Source organism: Phyllostomus hastatus, unplaced genomic scaffold (genome assembly GCF_019186645.2).
Source record: "Phyllostomus hastatus isolate PE091 unplaced genomic scaffold, TTU_PhHast_1.1 phas_contig_40, whole genome shotgun sequence".
Classification (NCBI taxonomy): Eukaryota; Metazoa; Chordata; class Mammalia; order Chiroptera; family Phyllostomidae; genus Phyllostomus; species Phyllostomus hastatus.
This window is the reverse complement of record NW_025333872.1, coordinates 58184730-58203249: the sequence shown is the minus strand read 5'-3', so window position 1 is coordinate 58203249 and position 18520 is coordinate 58184730. Positions and strand designations below refer to the sequence as shown.

General features: G+C 40.9%; 1 protein-coding gene across 1 annotated transcript in view; it reads right to left on the bottom strand.

Moving 5' to 3' along the window:
- FIG4 (FIG4 phosphoinositide 5-phosphatase) overlaps positions 1–17866 on the bottom strand; it is a 102319-nt gene extending 84453 nt beyond the window's left edge. The window contains exons 1-3 of the mRNA XM_045844078.1: positions 17581–17866; positions 8669–8767; positions 7275–7398 (exon numbers count right to left, since the gene is read on the bottom strand). Of these exons, the coding sequence (XP_045700034.1) occupies positions 7275–7398; positions 8669–8767; positions 17581–17646 (289 nt within the window). The 5' untranslated portion in view covers positions 17647–17866. The remainder of the gene's footprint in view (positions 1–7274; positions 7399–8668; positions 8768–17580) is intronic.
- Between the last annotated feature and the right edge of the window lie 654 nt (positions 17867–18520).

The following is an 18520-nucleotide window of genomic DNA, read 5'->3' as shown; positions in this document are numbered from 1 at the left end:
TTGGTGCAGGATCTTGGCATGAAACATGTTGCAGCAAAATTCCTTCTGCAGCTTCTGCTACCAGAACAGAAGAAACATCGTGCTGCAGTTGCTAATGACTTGATTCAAATCATTACCAATGAACCAGATTTCCTCAAGAAGGTCATAACGAGATGAATCATGAGTCTACGGCTATGATCTGAAATGAAGGTCCAGTCATCCCAATGGAAGTTACCTGGTTCTCCACAACCAAAGAATGCACAGCAAAGTCACAGCAAGATCAAGACAATGTTAACCATGTTTTTTGATTGGGAAGGTGTTATCCATCACAAGTACACACCTCCAGGCCAAACAATTAATAAGGAGTACTACACCTTAATGTCCTTCATTGGTTTAGAGATGCAATATGTTAAAAATGGTTGCAACTATGGGCAACTGGTGACTGGCAGCCTCATCACAACAATGCACCTGCTCATGCATCACATCTCATGCAGAGTTTTTGGTGAAGCATCAAATCACCCACGTATCTCAGCCCCACTACAGCCCAGATTTGGCGCCCTATGACTTCCTGGCTTTTCTCAAAACTAAAATCATCTTTGAAAGGGAAGAGATTTCAGACCATTGATGAGATTCAGGAAAATTCAACGGTGCAGTTGATAGTGATTCCAACAAAGGATTTTGTAGAGTGTTTTGAACAATGGAAGAGACACTGGGGAGAACTGTGTGAGGTCCCAAGGTGCCTACTTTGAAGGGGACTGAGACATCATTGTCCTATGTGCAGTGTTTCTTATATCTTCTTCAATAAATGACCCTAGATTTTTCATAGTACAAGGCTGGATACTTTCTGGAAAGATTTGGCATCACTAATGTCCAACTGGACTAAGTTCTCAGCAACACACTAGTTACTATATAGTCTTAGTCAAATTTTTTTGGTACCCAGATGTTTTGCTTTAGGAGTTAAAATCGACTCTCTAATTGATGGTGGTGGTCATGGTTCATTCCCAAAATAGCAATATGAGGAGCATGGCAGACCCTCTCTCCATAGAAACAACCATAACTGGTGAAAATTATATTTAAAAAAAAAGAAAACAATGAAAGTTTCTGGAAATTATCCTAATGACATTTAGCAAATGGAGAAACATTTATTCAAGAAAATCAACTAAATCTTGGTAAGAACAGCAGATTTGTATTTCAATCACAGCCTGCTTTTCTCCCACAGCCCTTGCCTAGTTCACTCTGACAGAATATCTATTCTAAGCAGGTGTCACCAGGAAGATAGTGCTCCCTGTCCCCAACCTAGCTTCCAGTCTCGGGCCATGGTTTCTGCTCAGGAGGTACTGGCCACCAGAATTTCTCATCCCCTCCAGCTCTGTTTCAGAAGCTCTATTCCAGACGGGCACAGCTGAGAGCTGGGCTCCTTTTTTGTACCCACATCCTACTCATAGAGTGGAGGCTCTACCCCAGCATAACTGGTCAAGAATACTGGGTCCTAATCCCCCTCACTTCAACTCACTCAGAGGGCCAGTCAGATAGAGCCATATGCAGCTGACTTCCCATCAGAAATAATGCAGGCAGCAATGAAAGAACATGCTGTCAACCAAGAACCTTATATCTAGCAGAAATATCTTTTAAAACTTTTTTGTGAACACATGTGCATACTCCTCTCTCTCTCAGAGTGTTACATCTATAAAGTCTTAGCTAGGATTTTAGTGCTATGAATTTTTGGTCTAGAATTGACAAATACTGATTATCTGTGTCTAGTTTTTCTCAGTTGACAAAAAAGAAAACTACTAATTAAATATATTAACATAAGTGAGCTGAAATATATTGGAAAGATGCTATCAAGGAGTTGATGAGCCATGCTATTAAGACAATGAAAAATACTTACATTTTAGAAATCCACAAAGCACAGAATGCTTTTTAAAAATGTGTTCATTTGTGCTCCTTTCCTTGCCTTAGAGATAAGCTAAAAATTCCCTTACTATAGCTAGATCTAGAAATGTGAAGGGAAAAAAGGCGATGACGATCTCATCAAAAGCAAGTTTGAAAGCAGTTGTTCTTTTCCATGGATAAAACTTACAAAAGTAAGGCTCTAGGAAGCAGCATAAAAACACTCAAAGAGAGAATCTTATTGGCTATATTTTTAAATTGGTTTTTAGAGAGAAAGAGGAAAGGAGAAAAAGAGACAGAGAGAGCGACAGAGAGAGAGAAACATCAATTTGTTGTTCCATTTATTTATGCATTCACTGGTTGCTTCTTGCATGTGCCCTGACAGGGGATCCAACCCACAACCCTGGGGTACAGGGTGACACAAAAACCACCTGAGCTACCCAGCCAAGGCCTCTGACTGGGTTTAGTGATAAATATTTCTAAGATGAAAGAGTTTCCCCCTTATTCTTATTTTTATTCAAAAAATTTATAAAAATCTTTTTCAACCTACATTTCTATTGAATTTTAATTTTATGTTTTTAGCTCTAGACTGTATCACCCTACCTTTCCTTTTATAATTCAAGTGAAGGAAAGTAAATATATTTCACAAAAGAGATATTTTTCTACCAGCACAAATGTCTTCATGTATTCTAGATAAGATTATTGTCTTCTACTTTTGACTACAATTTGGAAATGTCACTCTCTCTTTTAAAAGGTTCCTATCAAACATGTATAGCCAACAATTAAAAGGCTTCAGTTTGGCATAGACATCTGCCAAGAGTCGGCCTATTCACCACTTAGCACACTGAAAAACAAAACAAGTTTTTTCATCTTCATTCTATGGACTCCTGATCTCAGACCAATGTCATTGGGAACTTCCCAGACGCCTTGATGAAAGTCATCCTGCAAAAGTAATTTCTGTCTCTCCAAGCAGAGAAGACTGTGTCATGTGAAACAACACCAAGCAAAATATCTAGTAGAAGGACCACATGAGAAGATGGAGTAGGGTGGAGTTACTGTGGCTAGAGAGGATCCCACCAACCCAACAACAAAAATGAATGCAATATCCCATTTAGGAAGGCCACCAGGCCAGCTAGTTATTACCTTGACAGCCTATGGGGAGAAAGCACTCTGGAAGAGAAGTATGAAAAGCCTCCACAGGGTACCTCGGGCCTTTTTGCAACAGAGCCCTTTGGAACCAAAGGAATTTTCTAACAACAAATCTACTGCTCCACAACTAGTCTGAGGCCCAGACTTTGTTGTTTTTGTTGTTATCTTGGATCTACAGTCAATTTCTAAGGGTATTCTTTTACAACTGAGTCCGTCACTTATTCTTCTACAATGACACTTCTTATTCTGCCACTCCCCTTCAAGGAACTAACAGCTTAAAGGAGTATCCTCTGATAGGTAACACAGGAAGAAAAAGGACATAGACCTGAGGCTATGTATCAAATAGGGCTGGCTGGGTCACAGAACTAAGACTGCCAACCACCAACTCCACTGATGTGCCCCAGGACCAGACAAAACAGTGTTGTGAAGGATGCTCATGATACCATCCAACCCTCCTGCTGGCCGTCAAATAACAATGGAGCAGGTCAAAAATGGGAAAGGTGTGTACAGCCATAGGATAGATCAGTCCAGGTCTAGGGACCAGTGATGATCCACGAACTTTTAGTATGAGCTCATAAAAGGAGAAGTAGGCAAACTGAAACTAAAGGTTTAAAAACTTTACAGCAATCGAAGGTGGCCACAGGATGCAAGTGCACAATAAATGAACTTGCCCCACACATGGCATAGACTAGTCAGATGCTACTAAACTTGTGTGATGAGTCACGTGTGGTCCAAGCTGCAGACAAGGTCTATACAGGAACAACATGTGTTGGTCTGTGACATACCAGTGGGGAAAAAAAAATCTGGTCCTTTACTGTAGATTATTGAGAAGCACTGCTCTAGGTTCTTATAGATTATGAACTAAATTAACCATGGTAACAATCCAAAACATTCCAACAAAAATACTATTCACATATGAAGAATGCTGAAAAAAGTTAATAAAGAAAATATTTTAGCCACAGAATAGAAGACAACCATTCTAGTCATTTCACACATGTATTATTTTGATATAATCAGACTATATGTTCTTCAAAGATAAGCATTCTGTGTTAAGCTATTTTAATGTCTCAGACAGTACTAGACAAATCATAGACTTTTATTAGCTCCCTGTTTACTCTTCACAGACTCTAAGCTTCACGTCTATGGCTGAATGACAATACATAAAGTGCATTTCCATAAAAATAGCACGTGCCTGCTTGGCTCGTTAGTGTGTCATGTTACTGGTAGGTCAGTCTTTCAGTTACTGCATCATCTAGAAACAGTCTCAAACCTGTGAGGCCTCTTTCTGAGAAGCAGCTACCACAACAGCTAAGAATATCGCCTCTAAAAGAAACATGAAAACACCTTCAGCCCCTGCCCAGAGTTTATTAATTAACTTGTGTACAAAATAAATATCCAGTTACAAACTTGGTTATCAATTGATTAAAATAAAGCTTCTGGTTTTACAAGCTTAGTTACCAATAGATTTAAAATGTTTGCTAAAAGCAAACATTCCAAGAACAATTAAGAATGGCTGAAGTATCACCCTGGCTGGTGTGGCTCAGTGGATTGGGTGCTGGCCTGTGACCCAAAGGGTCACCGATTCAATTCCCAATACACCTGGGTTGTGGGCCAGGTCCCCAGTAGGGGGTGTGTGAGAGGCAACCACACATCGATGTTTCTCTCCCTCTCCCTCCTTTCCCCCCTCTCTAAAAATAAATAAATAAATTTTTTTTAAAAAAGAATGACCAAAGTCTCATAAAAACAAAATAGTAAAGCAAACGAGGGGGCATTTAATGTAAAGGCCAACTGCCCAATACAACTCCAGAATACCCAAGGGCAGCTATTTATACTTAATCATCAAAGATAGTTACATTTTGAATAATAAACTCTGGCTAATGAGACATTCAACATTACATATACCTTAGGAAATTTCCATAAAAAAAAAGGCTGTAAAAAAGCATCAGCATTTAAAGGAATAAGTTTAGCCTACTAAGCCTACAGTATTTAAGATACATTTTTATTTCCATTTTTTTCTTTAAAACATAAGCAATACAAAATGAATTTTAACATGTGGAATTTATGGAATTTAAACTCATGAACTCCCATGATACACACAGATGTGCACATACTCACAAGCACTTATCTATGAAATGTGTAAGTAACCTCGAGGCGCCTGTCAAGACCCCTGCACAGAAGAAGGTGTGGCAAAGGGGCCAGTCCTAAGAGACGAATCACGCCACCGCGTTTGATCTTCCCCAGCACCACTAAGGCAAAACATGCACCTAGAAGGACAGCATATGAAGGGCTCCAAGAGCGCAATGGGAGAGACAAACTTAAAATATGGCAGAATACAATCAAAGTATCAATAAATATCAAGTCACAAAATAGAAAGTGCTCATCAGAAAAACTAACAGAACAATTTGAAAATACGGAGTGGAGCAAAAGTAGGTTTACAGTTGTTCATATGGAAAATAACACAATAATTAATAAACAATAATGCAAGAATAAACTGTTTCCTGTACTCGCAACTGTAAACATACTCTGGCCCACCCTGTATACAGCATAGTTCAGTTTATATTAGTTTCGTTAACATCTGTAGATACCAATCACTCAGTCAATAATGCATACAGTCCAGTAAATTAAAGAAGCACAGAGATAATTTTTAAGTGTTAAAAAAACAGATTCAAACTCAGGCTCTGCCAACAGAGAGGCTGAAATACAAGTGCCCTCTTGTTGGCTTCCAAGGCCCCAGGCGCTCTGGCCTCACCCAGCTCACCGGCCTTGCAGGACGCGTGGGCATGCTCACGCCCACGCCTCTGCTCTGACCCCTACTAGAGTTCTCTCCTCTCTCCCCCACCTCCATCCAAATCTTATTCCTTATTTAGGGTCCAGCCTGAGTCTCATCTTCTCTGGGAAGTCTTTCCTGGCCATCCCAGATTAGGTAAGCACCCTCTTATGTAATCTCCAACACCACTTAACTTTAATCCACAGCTGGGCTCTTAATTACATCCCTGGAGTTGTCTCATGTGCAATGGTTTTTGTCCCTCATCCTAGTCCAATCATCCTAAGACCCTCAGGGACAAATCCACGGTACAGCAAAGGCAGGTTTATGGACCCAGCACAATGAGGGACACTGTACACTGGATAAACTGTGGGGCACTCACAAATGCCCCACAAGCCACAGAGCAGATTTTTTATAGGCCAAACCCATACCTATATCTGTTCGTGAATAATTCAAGTAGAGTTATTATATGGTTTAAGGGAAGAGTTTAATATATTTTAACCTCGCCTGAGAACATTCTTATTGATTTTAGGGAGAGGGGAAGGGAGGGAGGGAGACAGGGAGAGAAACATTGATGGGAGAGAAACATTGACGGTTACCTCTCGCATGCACCCTGACTGGGGACCGAACCCACAACCTAGTTATGCGCCCTGACCAGGAATCAAACCCACAACCTTTCAGTCTACAGGATGAATCTCCAACCAACTGAGCCATATGTGTCAGGGCTTAAGGGAAGAGTTTAGGTAACATTTAAATGAAGAGGCTCAAACCAAAGCAGGACTGCATGTAAAGAGACCAATATCAAGTCTGGACTATGACGCTGACTCAGGGTCCTGTTTCCTTGAAAACAACAGCACATCTGTGGACTATTGTCCCCAGAAACTCCTTATATGAAGCTCTGCCTCTGGGCTGCAAATCAAGGCTGCTTCTCTGTGTCAAAGTGACTGAGATCATCCAGGCAAGAAGGGAATGTTTTCTCTCACTGATGTAGTTTAAAACAGCAAGTTTCGGATAGTCTGTGATCCTAGAGGACAGAGTTACTCAGTGATTAAGAAAGCAACGGTCATTCAGAGAAGGGGTTATGACACTTCATGCTTCAGCAGGTCCTGGGGAGAAACTCCTGCTCGTTTTATCGCTGGTTTTATCTGGGTCTGTTTTTCCAGGTGATAAATGACAGGGTAGATGTGCACCGTCCATGCTCATTTTTACTTTTTCATTCCTCAACAAGACAGACAGCAAACCCGTTAAAGGTCCAAACTGTTTCTGTATTATCTGTTCATATCCTGTGTGAAACTGAGTATGGTGCTGGGCACACAGCAGATGCTATATAACGGCTGTTTGATGTATGACTGATGAGTAATGAAGTGTTAAACAACCAATGCCACAGACGATCGGTTATAATTATAAAGCCATATAAGCTTCCACACTCTTTGTATGTAGTCTATGCAGATTTTTAAAGAAAGAGGCAGGAAGGGGGAAGCGCATTTCTTACCTACAATACCAAAAGCAGAAACAGCTCGGAACAAGCCAGAGGACCCTTTCTGCCCCATCTTGGTTCTGTTTCCCAGATCCAAGCGGCCGAGGAGCTCTCTCACTTCTTGTGGAGTGTACACATGCTAAAAACAAGCAAACTCAGTCTGTAAGGTTGTGCTTACTTTTTAGGTGGATTATTTATTCTTTATCCCTGAAAATTAAAAGTTGCCTGCAAGCATCATAGCTATTTCACAGAAAAGTGTACAATAAGTGCAAGACTAAGCTACAATTTTAAAAAGCCAACAAATTCTTTAACATTAGCAATTAAGGGTAGTTACTGAATCGTGTTGCTCTATTAAAAAACTGTATAAAAACCTTATTTTTTGAACCAGAGATTTAAGGGATCCAATGAAAAATTTCAAGAAATCTGTAAACCCCTTAAAATTATATGCCAAGTTCTGGTTATATGTGCATATGTGCATTTTTATAAGAAAGCCCATAGCTTTTCTTAGAAGCTCAAAGAGATTCCTGCTCAACTATTCCTTCTCCCAAATAAAGCCAAGAATTATTACATTATTATTAATAAAAACTCCCAGATTTGGGCAGTGGAAAAGGCCACAAGACCCTGGAGTGCAGGAAATCACAAAATAGAATCTATCTAAAACTGTTAAAACACAGAAAATAGTTTTGCTTAGTGAAAATGAGTTCCAAACTGTAGCTACTAATGTATTTGAAAAACCAAGAATCTACATGGATTCAAAAATATTCACAGGCAGGAACAAAGGCTACAAAGGGTAAGTTAAGTTCTTTCATTTGAAGGAGTCAAAATTAACTGTTCCACACACCATAGACAATATGGTTTTTTTCCTTTAACTAACAGCCTCATGGTTTTGTGCCATCTGAATTAAGTCTCATATTCCTGACTCTGGATAATACAACATCTGGATAAGAACAGCTTCCCATTTCTCTAGTGCATAGTAAGTCATCAGAAGAGGCCCTACAGGTGATTTTTAGCAGCATAATAAAGTCTGCAGTATAGAAGTCCTCTCTGACTTCAAGTACCTTCACATTAAAGCACAGTAACAAATAACCTCTTTGGTGGATACAATATTAGAAGTTAATTGAGTTATTAAAGTGTCACTTCTTTAAGAAAATATATTCTTATCTGAAGAGTTTGCTTTGTAAAACAAATCAAAATGAGGAACAAAGTGCACTTCTAGCATACTGCTTGACATCAGTAATTTCTAGAAACCACATTAGAGATTCAAATTCTAGCCAATCATGAAAGTTAACAGTAATTTTTAGATGCATAATTAAAAATTATATATCACTAGAAGGTATAAGGATACTTCCTATCCTTTAAACAAGTACAAAGTTTCTGTTTGTATTCAGGTTTGCAAGATACTCACTTACCCTATCATCAATTATGACCAAATCCTTTGGTTCTGTTCTATCAATTTTCAAAACACGATATTTTGTTTCTGCATGATTGCTCCCAACTAGAAAGTATCTCTATAAGTAAAAAGAAATGTCATTAGTTTTTTAAGGCATTCTGGTTTGCACACATTTAATAATCACATCAGTTTTTGAAATTAAATACATTAATAAAGTGAAGTTACTTTTTTAAAGAAATATTGCTGTTAAGAATCACTAGCAGATTAAAGAAAGCCTGGTTCAAAAGGTCGGTTTTAACACTGAAATATCCTTAGTGGTGTGAGATACTGTGGTATCTAAAATGTACCCAGGGACTGGGTCAGACGGACTTCATCATATTACATGGAGATAAAGCTAACTGATGGGAGACTGCTATTTAACATTTCCCAGGAAGAAGCAGCCCTGGTAAGAATTAGAAAGCTCAATGTATAATTAGGAATGCTGAGATAATTATCACTATTAAAATATTTATATTTTATCAAATAAATCTTTACAAATTTTCCATAGATGACTGAAAATGACTTTAATATAGCAACTATAAAAATCTACCCCAAAGTCCTATAAAAGATTAAAATGAGTGTACTTTCCTAAATGGCTTTTTATAGATAAGCTACCAGAAATAATTAATAGTCTTTCTTTTCTGAGACACTTTCTCGGAGCATTTTACCTGAACACATTAGTCTTCTTATATGAATACTGAGAGCAAAACAAATAATAGAACTGTAGAAAAATAATAACCTTATATTTAAATGAGAAGGCATTTAAGAAACCCTAAACAAGATGGATAATTTTAAAGTTTCATTTAAGAAAATAACTAAGCCTCCAATAGCAAAAATTATTTAAAGATATTTTGCTTCAAAAATGTCCTCTAAAATATGGCACGTCTCCAAGACTGCAGACTATAGACACTACTGCAATCAACTGGCCTATCACCACCTCGCTGGCCAGATGGGGGCGCGGTACACAGGTCACCTCAGTGGAAGTCTCCCGGTGAACAACCCCCTGAAGCACACAGACCACGGCAATCCAGAGCAAGGAAGATGGACGTGGGTTACTAGGGATGCAGAGCCTGCCAGGGATGTCAGGACCCGAACTGAGCCTTAAATAAGGATGGGTAAGACTTTTAAAAGTAAGACTTTACTGTATATCAGGATACGAGCGCTTGGTTTTATTGTTTTAAAACTAAGTCTGTAGAAATAAATAGGTTTCTACTTATTAAGTATATATCTGTTTATAAAGGTCTGGTCTAGGCTTTCAGCTTATAAAGAACAAAACTACGGTAAAAGACGCTGGGTTAGCCTATCTCAAGAAGAAGGCTAACCAAAGGACTGAATCAGTTCTTCCTCTCCTGGGGAGGCAGGGTTTGGATGACAGTACCAGTTATAACGAGGTGGGGAAAAACAATTATGATAAAAACTAGTGAACTCCATTGAGACACATGCTCATATCAGCGGTCTAGGACTGGATGTGCTGGGGGAGCAGCTATAAGAGCAGAGAGACAGAGAGAGGGAGGGGGTCAAAGACTGTCCACTGGCCTCAGTAATTCCTTCCCGGAGACCCTACCCCCCACTGAGAGGAGAGGGGCGGTAACCAAAGTAGTAAAATCAACTTCAGAAGAATGGTTTGTAAACTGCACGGTTGGGGTCAGAAAAGAGGGCCCCCTTCTTGAGGACTTCAGGAAAAAAGCTCTGAGAGAGGAAACGGCAAGTGCTGACGACGTCAAAGGGGAAGATGCTTCCCACTTCTCCCCCTTTGTGAGAAGAACAAGGTTAAGTGACAACAAGCTCACAAAACACCTGACTAAACAGTGCTGAACAGAAACAAGGCACTCGATGAGCGACAGCTCCTTGCCTCTCTTTCATTCATAAGGCATCAGCAAGTCTATGCTGCTGTATCGGAGAAAAGGACAATAAACAAACAAACAAACAGGAAAGAAAACTACCCCAGAGGAATAAAAGCATAATGCAGGACCAGCATGGAACCAGAAAATGGAAGAACGTACAAATCTATTAATAGTCGGTCTTTGTCCTCAGGAGAGAACATGCAAATCAACAACCACGAACAGTGGTCTGTAATCGAGGCATGAACTGGACGACACAGGAGGAGCACAGTTTATCTGAGGAAAGTCAGAGCAAGCTATCCAAAGAGGCTGGCGTTGTCCTGGTGTTGAGTTTGGACTTGAAGGACCTCTACACAGGACTTGCTGTACTGAGCCAAAATAGGACAAATGACTGCCCACCCTCTCCACCGGCAGCAATCCTCTCATCACCTGCCCCAGCAAAGACATTTTATTTATATCTAAATTTAGCTCTTACTTTGGAAGGCCTTGTCTAAACATACTCGTCTGCATGCTTCACCTAATTATAAGCAGCTTAGGAGACTGGGGCTAACACCCTAACCTCTGTGGTGTTTAACTCTGTCCTAGTTGCACAGTCCCATTCCACAGGCACTGGGTGAAAGTCAGGTGACAGGACAACCACCTACCACAGACCAATCATTTCACATGCTGGGTAGCTTTCTACATTTACACTACCCATCCTTTCTGTGCAAGCACGCAGAAGAGCAGCTCTTCTGAGTCAGCCACTCGGTAAGGAGGCACATCACAGCTTTAAGGGAGGTAAAATCCCAAGTGGAATTCCTAGACTCTTAACAGATCCTAGGAAACCTAAAGATGAATTGCAGTAGGACTATGATTTGGCAGTTTGTAATAAAAGGGCAGATTTAATTTCCCAGGGCCTAGTGGGCAAATTCATTACTGGCTTTGGGGCAGACTCATGGGAGGGGAGACGTACAGCTCCCGTACTGACCCCTTGAAGGACTCCAGAAAGCAGAGGAGCCAAAGCAGATCTGAGCTGAGGGAAAGAATCAGGAAGCGGTCTAACTACATTTTCTCTCTTCTGAAGTGGTGTGCGGATCCTAAGAATGTTTGTGCAGAGAAGAGCGACCTCTTGTGGAGCCAGCTATGTGGGAAAGAAAGCCACAGTCCTCCGCTGGCCTGCTCTGGGCAGGATCACTCTGGTGCACTGCCCTCTCGTGGGCAGCTGGCCATCGATGTGCACACCAAAGTTTTAAAAAATGGTAAGTTTTCCAGAAAGGCCTTATTTCTACCTGGTTTTATTTCCTTCCTGTTAAATATATCAACTCTATAACTATGTGTATCCTCAGACTTTGTTACAGTTAGTATTTTGCTTCAAAATGTATTTCAGCATTTGGGGACCTAAAAATTGCCCTGAAATATCTTTTCCTTAAAATCTTCTCCACTGCTGATTTTTTTCTAATTTTTTATTTTGAGAATTTTTGAAACCCACTGTAAGACAAATAGAATATACAATATACAAACCCCATATACCCTTCACTTAGATTGTTAACATTTTGCTACATTTGTTTACTAACTCCCTCCCTCTTGACACAAGCTTTACTCTTCTGAACCATTTCAAAACAAGTTGCAGGTGTCATGACACACTACCCCTAAAGACCTCAACTGTATTTCCTAAAAACAAGGATACCTACATAATCATAATATCACTGATACAACATTATCTATATACAACCCATATTCAAATTTCCCCACGTGAATATCCGTTATGCCTGGTTTTCTAAAAACCAGAATCCAATTACAGATCATGCACTCGGCCCCCTGTCTTTGTCTTCCATGATCTCAACATGTTCAAGGAGCCACATTTTTTTACACCAATTTTCCTGGGTTTCTATTGACATCATTGATTTGACTATTTATTAGTGAATGTCTCGTACATGCCAGGCACAGGTCTAGACACTTGAGGGAAAAGATAAATTGAAGATAGACTTTGGAGTTATCACTTGCTAATGGATTAGATCAAAAAAGGGACCAACTGCCCCAATGACTTCTCTGCAAGCAACTCGCTAGATGGTGGCACCACTTACTGATGTAGGGAGGATTGGAAAAGAAACAAGCTTGAGGGTAAACCAAGAGTTCTGTTTGCAATGTGCCCAGAGAGATCAGATGGGAACTTTGCATGAACCTGGAGCTGAAAGGAGAGAGATCTCGGTGGGTGTTATCAGCACATGCATGGCATTTGAAGTCAGGGACTGGCTTAGATGGACTAGGGAGAGTGAAGGTAGAGGCAGAGCCCCAAAACTAAGCTGAGGGACTGTATTTTTTAGAGGCTGGATATGGAAGGAATCAGTTGAGAAGACTGAAAGGAAGGGCCAGGGATCAGGAAAAACTGAGGACACGGTAGAGGCTTCAAGCAACGGAGGAGATCATTTGGGAAGGGAGGGAGCAGTCACATTCACATCAAATGTAGTGGAGAAGTCCAGGGAGGTGAAGAGAGAGAAGCGCCCCAAGGATCTGACAATACGAACTGGTGAGTGGCCTGTCCCTGGGCAGCCTCAGTGAGGAAGTGGAGCCAAATCCATGACAGAGCTGGCTGAAGAGCAGATGGGTAGCCTTCTGGGCAAAGACAGGAGAGTGACCACCTCTGTCCCTCCAAACACCTCATGAAAAGTATGAAGTTTTGTTTTTTGTTTTTGTTTTTGTTTTTTAACAAAAGCCCAAAGAGCCATAGGAGGAATGAGGGAGACAGCAGAAGCAAAAAAAAAAAAAAAAATCATTTAAAACTGAAAACCATACCTAAGCTGGCAGTGAGGAAGTCAAGAAGCAACCCAATTTACATCACAGAATCTCCAAAAAGTGTGGAAATTTGTGGCATCTCTTTTCTCTGGAGACAGAAATATAAAATCTCAGAAAACTAAAGATAAAAAAGATACCACAAGCTTCTACACAGGTTAAAAAAACCAGCTTCAAACTAAAGATCAAGAAATTCTTAACAACACTGGAAGGTGGAAGACAGGGACATAATACCTTCAAAATTGTAAGGGACAATTACTTTCAATCTTTAATGTAAGTTAAATCTATCCATGAAACATGAGGATAGGATAAGGACATTTTCACACATGCATGGGCTCCAAAGTATTACTGTCCATGATCCTTCCTCATGAAGCAATTGGAAGAGGTGCTCCACCAAAATGAGGGCGAAAATCAAGAAAGAGAAAAACACAGCCTCTGGAAAAATGAGGACATCATCCTGAGAGGCTCTACTCTTACAAGAGGCATCGCTCCCATCACAGTGGTGACGGGAGCAGGATACCAGCTGGGCGGCAGGCCTTGGGAGCAGCCAGCCCAGGCAGGAGCCATTGCTTCAAGGAGATGAAACCAGTAAGAACACCCAATGTGTGTGAGTGTGCTGAGAGGAGACTTGCATATCTGGGAAAGTTGAGGTTGAATTCATTGTAAGTTCTCAGTAAGAATTAGGGATTGTAGAGAGAAGGAAAGATCATCTTAAGTACTAGCAGTCTGAACTTCAAATAGTGGCAGTGGAAAGGGAGGTAAACAAAATGCCCAAAAGCAGCAGAGAAGGAAAGAGCACATATTGAAGGGTCCAGGATTTCCATCAGTCAGGCTTGCCTCAGCTGGACAGCCTGAATGTGCTCATACATGAGGGAGCAGATGACCCCCCTCTGCTGGGGACACACTGGTGTGTGTGTTTGTTGATATGCTGGGGGGAGAAGTATCAGGAGTTGGGGTGAAGAATTATATACCAAAACAAACTATATTAAAATTCCCTTTAAGACAAAGTGATCAGAGCTTCCAAAAGCTAAGCATCAATGTTCAAGGAAACGCTCAAAATTTCAGTAGGTAACTTTAACAGGGGTGACTTAGTGTAAGATGAATGTGTTTCTAAAATATATACATGAACTCCAAAGGGAATACAATAGGTAACCCATTTAAAAGGAAACTCAGTATCTACTTACACTTTTATCTCCTTTCAGAATGACAGGCTAATTAATCACTCACTTTTCATCTGAGGGAAGAAAATCTGCCTCCTTGAAAAAGAAATTTTAGGTTGTCTGACAGCATCAATTAATGTTCACCTTCACTTGAACTTTCAGAATAAAGACACTATTTTTAAAAATCACATGAAGTTACTTCTCCCAATCGAACAGCATTTCAGACCCGCCCCCTCACTATTCCAGCCATCCCACAGTCAGTGATGTAGCCCAGAGAGGGAAACCGGCCTCCAACAGTCAAAACGGGTGACTCCAGACCACTCCTGACAGGGTCAGAGCCTTACAGATGGGGAAGCTTCCAAATCCTCTAGAAACAAGTGTGAAACTGGCACCTCCACCCACACCCTCCAAATCGGCTATGCTTCCCTCTCCCACTTTCCATCATTTAGCCCCCTGCTCCAACCCCTGAGCCAACCACGTCCTATGTTGTTCTATTCCATTTCCCAATTACACTAATCAAGGCTAATATCAAGGCTAATTAAGTAAGCTGCCTTTCTCATGATGTGATTCTTACTTATTTTATTCTATTTTGTATGATGGGGTAGAAAGGAAGGAGAAGCTTCCTTGAATTCTTTTGGAACAAGGCTGGAATTAAATAAACACATACCTACCTACCAGCACGCATACGTACAAACAATTTTGAGCTAGCAGAAGTAAAGATTGTCCTAATAACCTCACCCCAGCAAAATACATATGCAGACACAGAAATCCACCACAGTTCTGTTCAGCTACCAATTTTAAAGTCAACCATTACATTTCTCTGTTATAAAATGGTCATCACTTATGGCAAGGGTAAGATCCCTGGGGCCTCATAATATTAAGCGAGAATTATAAGTTGGAAATCATCTGAAGTAAACTACCATTTCACCCGTGATAACTTCAGGTTGCTAGATCTCCTGTTGGCAACATCCACTAGAATAATACAACCTGCTACAATCTATTATTTTTTTAATTCCTAGGATCTTAGTTGCTTCTTTTTAAAATTATTGACGTCCCTTAAACTTTCAGCTTATTATTCAAAAATAATCTTTCTGCTTATATCTTTGCTGAAGTCAAAAAATAAAAATAAAAAAAAAAAAGAATTGCCAACTGTACTGATGAAGAAACTGAGGTTCAATGATTAAATGCAGCAAACATTTCTCTGGTGGTTGCCCTGGCCCAACCATTCCCTGAAACAAAGGGGTGTGTCCACAGAAAAGTCATTCCTGCCATGTCATTCCTGGCCACCATGGTTTGTCCACACAGGGGCTGATTCCCAATTATAGCTGAGTCAATCAGATTCCTTCTCCTAGCACCATTTATGTCCTTGACAGCGCTCTGAGAGGGTCCTCAAGCCCTGCTGTCCCCTTTCTGCCCTCCCCCAGGTTGGGGAGTTAGGCTCCTCTAATGATTCTTCTATGCAATGGGTCCTTGAGATAAACTCACCTTTGATCTCTAAGTTGGCCAGAGTTAGTTTCCATTACTAAGATGACTGAGAGGCATCACAGCTATGAGTTCTACAAGTCACTGTACCAGATCAATGCTTTGAGGACCAGCAAAATTTTGACAAAAGAAGGTGTGCGGCATTACAAGATGAGAGAAGAGCAGAAGAACACAAAGATATAGGGAACTGAAAGAAATGCAATTTTACTGCAGAATCAGGCACAGAAAAGCACGTTGTTAATCCTCAATAAGTGTTTGCTGAACTGATATTAAATTAGATGTAAGACCAAACAGACAAGTTCAGGACCAATCATATATGATTTTGAATGACAAACTAAGGAATTCAGCATTTACTCTCCTCAGAATGGGGGCTACTGAAGGTTTCTGAGCAGAAGAGTCCTGTAACACGAACTGCTTTACAAAGAACACTAACATCTCAGGCAGTCCCTGTGAATGTTCAGCTTATTAATGGGCTGAAATTTCTGTGTTTTCAGAGCAATACTTATGTTTCTAAATAATCTATGTTTCTAACTACTTACCAGCACATTGCATATAAAGCAGAAAGTTTTGCTTCAATGTCAAAATGATACTTCTGTATGACTGTACTCAAAGAACTAAAATATTTGCAAATACACTATATTAAATAATTTCATCTTCGGGTCTGGATCTGATCAAATGAAATTGTCAGTGAAATTTATTTAGGATCAACAGAGTTTCTACACTAATGATGACCTGAGGCAGACATGCTATTACGACCATGTTAAAATGGAGAATCTGTTAAGGTAAGTATCTTCTTGTACTCTCTCTAATGAAGACAAGTTCCACTTACTGTGTGCCATAAGACACTCCATAGCATAAGACATCTTTTTATATACAATCTGTTATCATGAAGTGTAATTTTAAAAGCAGACCATAAACCCCAGTTCAGAAAAGCTATACTTTATTTTCCAATCACACAAATGACAAAATATATATACTGTACTTCTGCAAACTCCATTCCCTAAATTGTAGGGAGCTACTAACCTAAATATGAAAACTGATCTGCTTATCTGGCTATTAACTGTTTACATGGCCATTTAAAGTAACAAAATAAACAAACCAAAAATGTATTGGGAAAAAGTCAAGTGAAAAGCAAAAAAATTTTATCCAAACAAATCAGCTGTCTTTAAAAAGAAAAGAGTTTTTATTTTCCTTTCAAATAAAGAAAACCAAAAATTTCAAGAATAAAAGTACTGGTAATTGACATCCGTCATAGTGACAGTATGCTATGGAATAGGAAAACAGACAAGTTATCGATTCAAAATATTTTCTCACACCCATCCCTCTATAGTGAACCATAGAACTCTAATAAACTTTCCAAAAGTTGAAAAGAATCCAGTAACTCCTAAAGAACCTCATGAACAGTTTCTGAGATACAAGGACCTGTTTGCACAGCGCTCCTACCGTTGCTTTTAAGTGGAAATTCGTACAAGCAAAATCACCAGCATCCTGGGTGCGATAACTGGGGGAAGCCCCCTCGGGCACAGTCCCCAAGCTGGGACGAGGGTACTGGCGGGTAGGGGTTTCCTGCCTCCACCGTACAGACCCACACCTGCTCGCCCGCCCACCTCCCGCCCGCGCCCGCCGCGCCGGGTACTCACAGCTCTGGTCTCATACAGAACCAGCTTCTGGACCGAGCTGATGATGGGAGCGGCGGCTGCAGGCATGGCCTGAGCAAATGGGAGCCTCCTGGACAGGGCACCAGGCCGTGGCCCAAGTGGCGGCAGCCTCCGGACCGCCCCAGGAGACCCAGAGAGAAGACACTGCAGACCCTAGACAGGGTCCAGCCGAGAAAAAACCTCCTGGGCGCTAAAGATAAAGATAAATATGTGGATGACCGCCTACATCTCAGGTGTTTCCGGATCCCGACGCCCAGCCTCCAGGCAAGCCCCGCCCCACTGCTCCTGGGGCGGGGTTGGAGGATACACCATAGAGACGTCGGGTAGAGGTTCCCGTTCCCAGAATCTGCGTGCAGCGGAGAGAGGGCGCCAAGGGCGCCATCTTTGGTGCGGGCAGCAGAAAAGTGGGCGGGGAAGGTAGCCAGGTTAGATAAGTCTCTCCTTAGTCCTTCTTTTGGGAAAAAGGGAAGGTTTGGGACTGGTTTGCTTCTTTTGAAGCGCTTCTCGGAGTTGTAGATAGATCCATTCCCAAGGTAGTCTGTTTTTTCCCTTTTTACTTCTGCCTTTGTTTTCCTGGAAGCTGCTTTGTAATAGTGCTCCTCTGAGTGTCGGAGTGGTTTCCCTTAATGTCTTTTTGTTGCGTATTTCACGTTTATCGTCCGAAGAGTGTGTGCTTCGAAGATTTTTTTTTTTTTTACTCACCTAAAGTTAGACATTTGGACGCTCCCACCTATTTGTGCCCAGGCTAACCATCGGTAAACTCTACAAACGGACTGTCGGGGGTAGTGCAGTGCCGTGTAGTGTAGCCCTGGCTTTGGAGTCAGGCGCTTCTGCGTTAAAAAGTTAAGATTTCTTCCACTTGATACGTGTGAACACAATTGGAATGCATGTGTCCTCTCTGATTGCCTTCCATGCAGTGTAT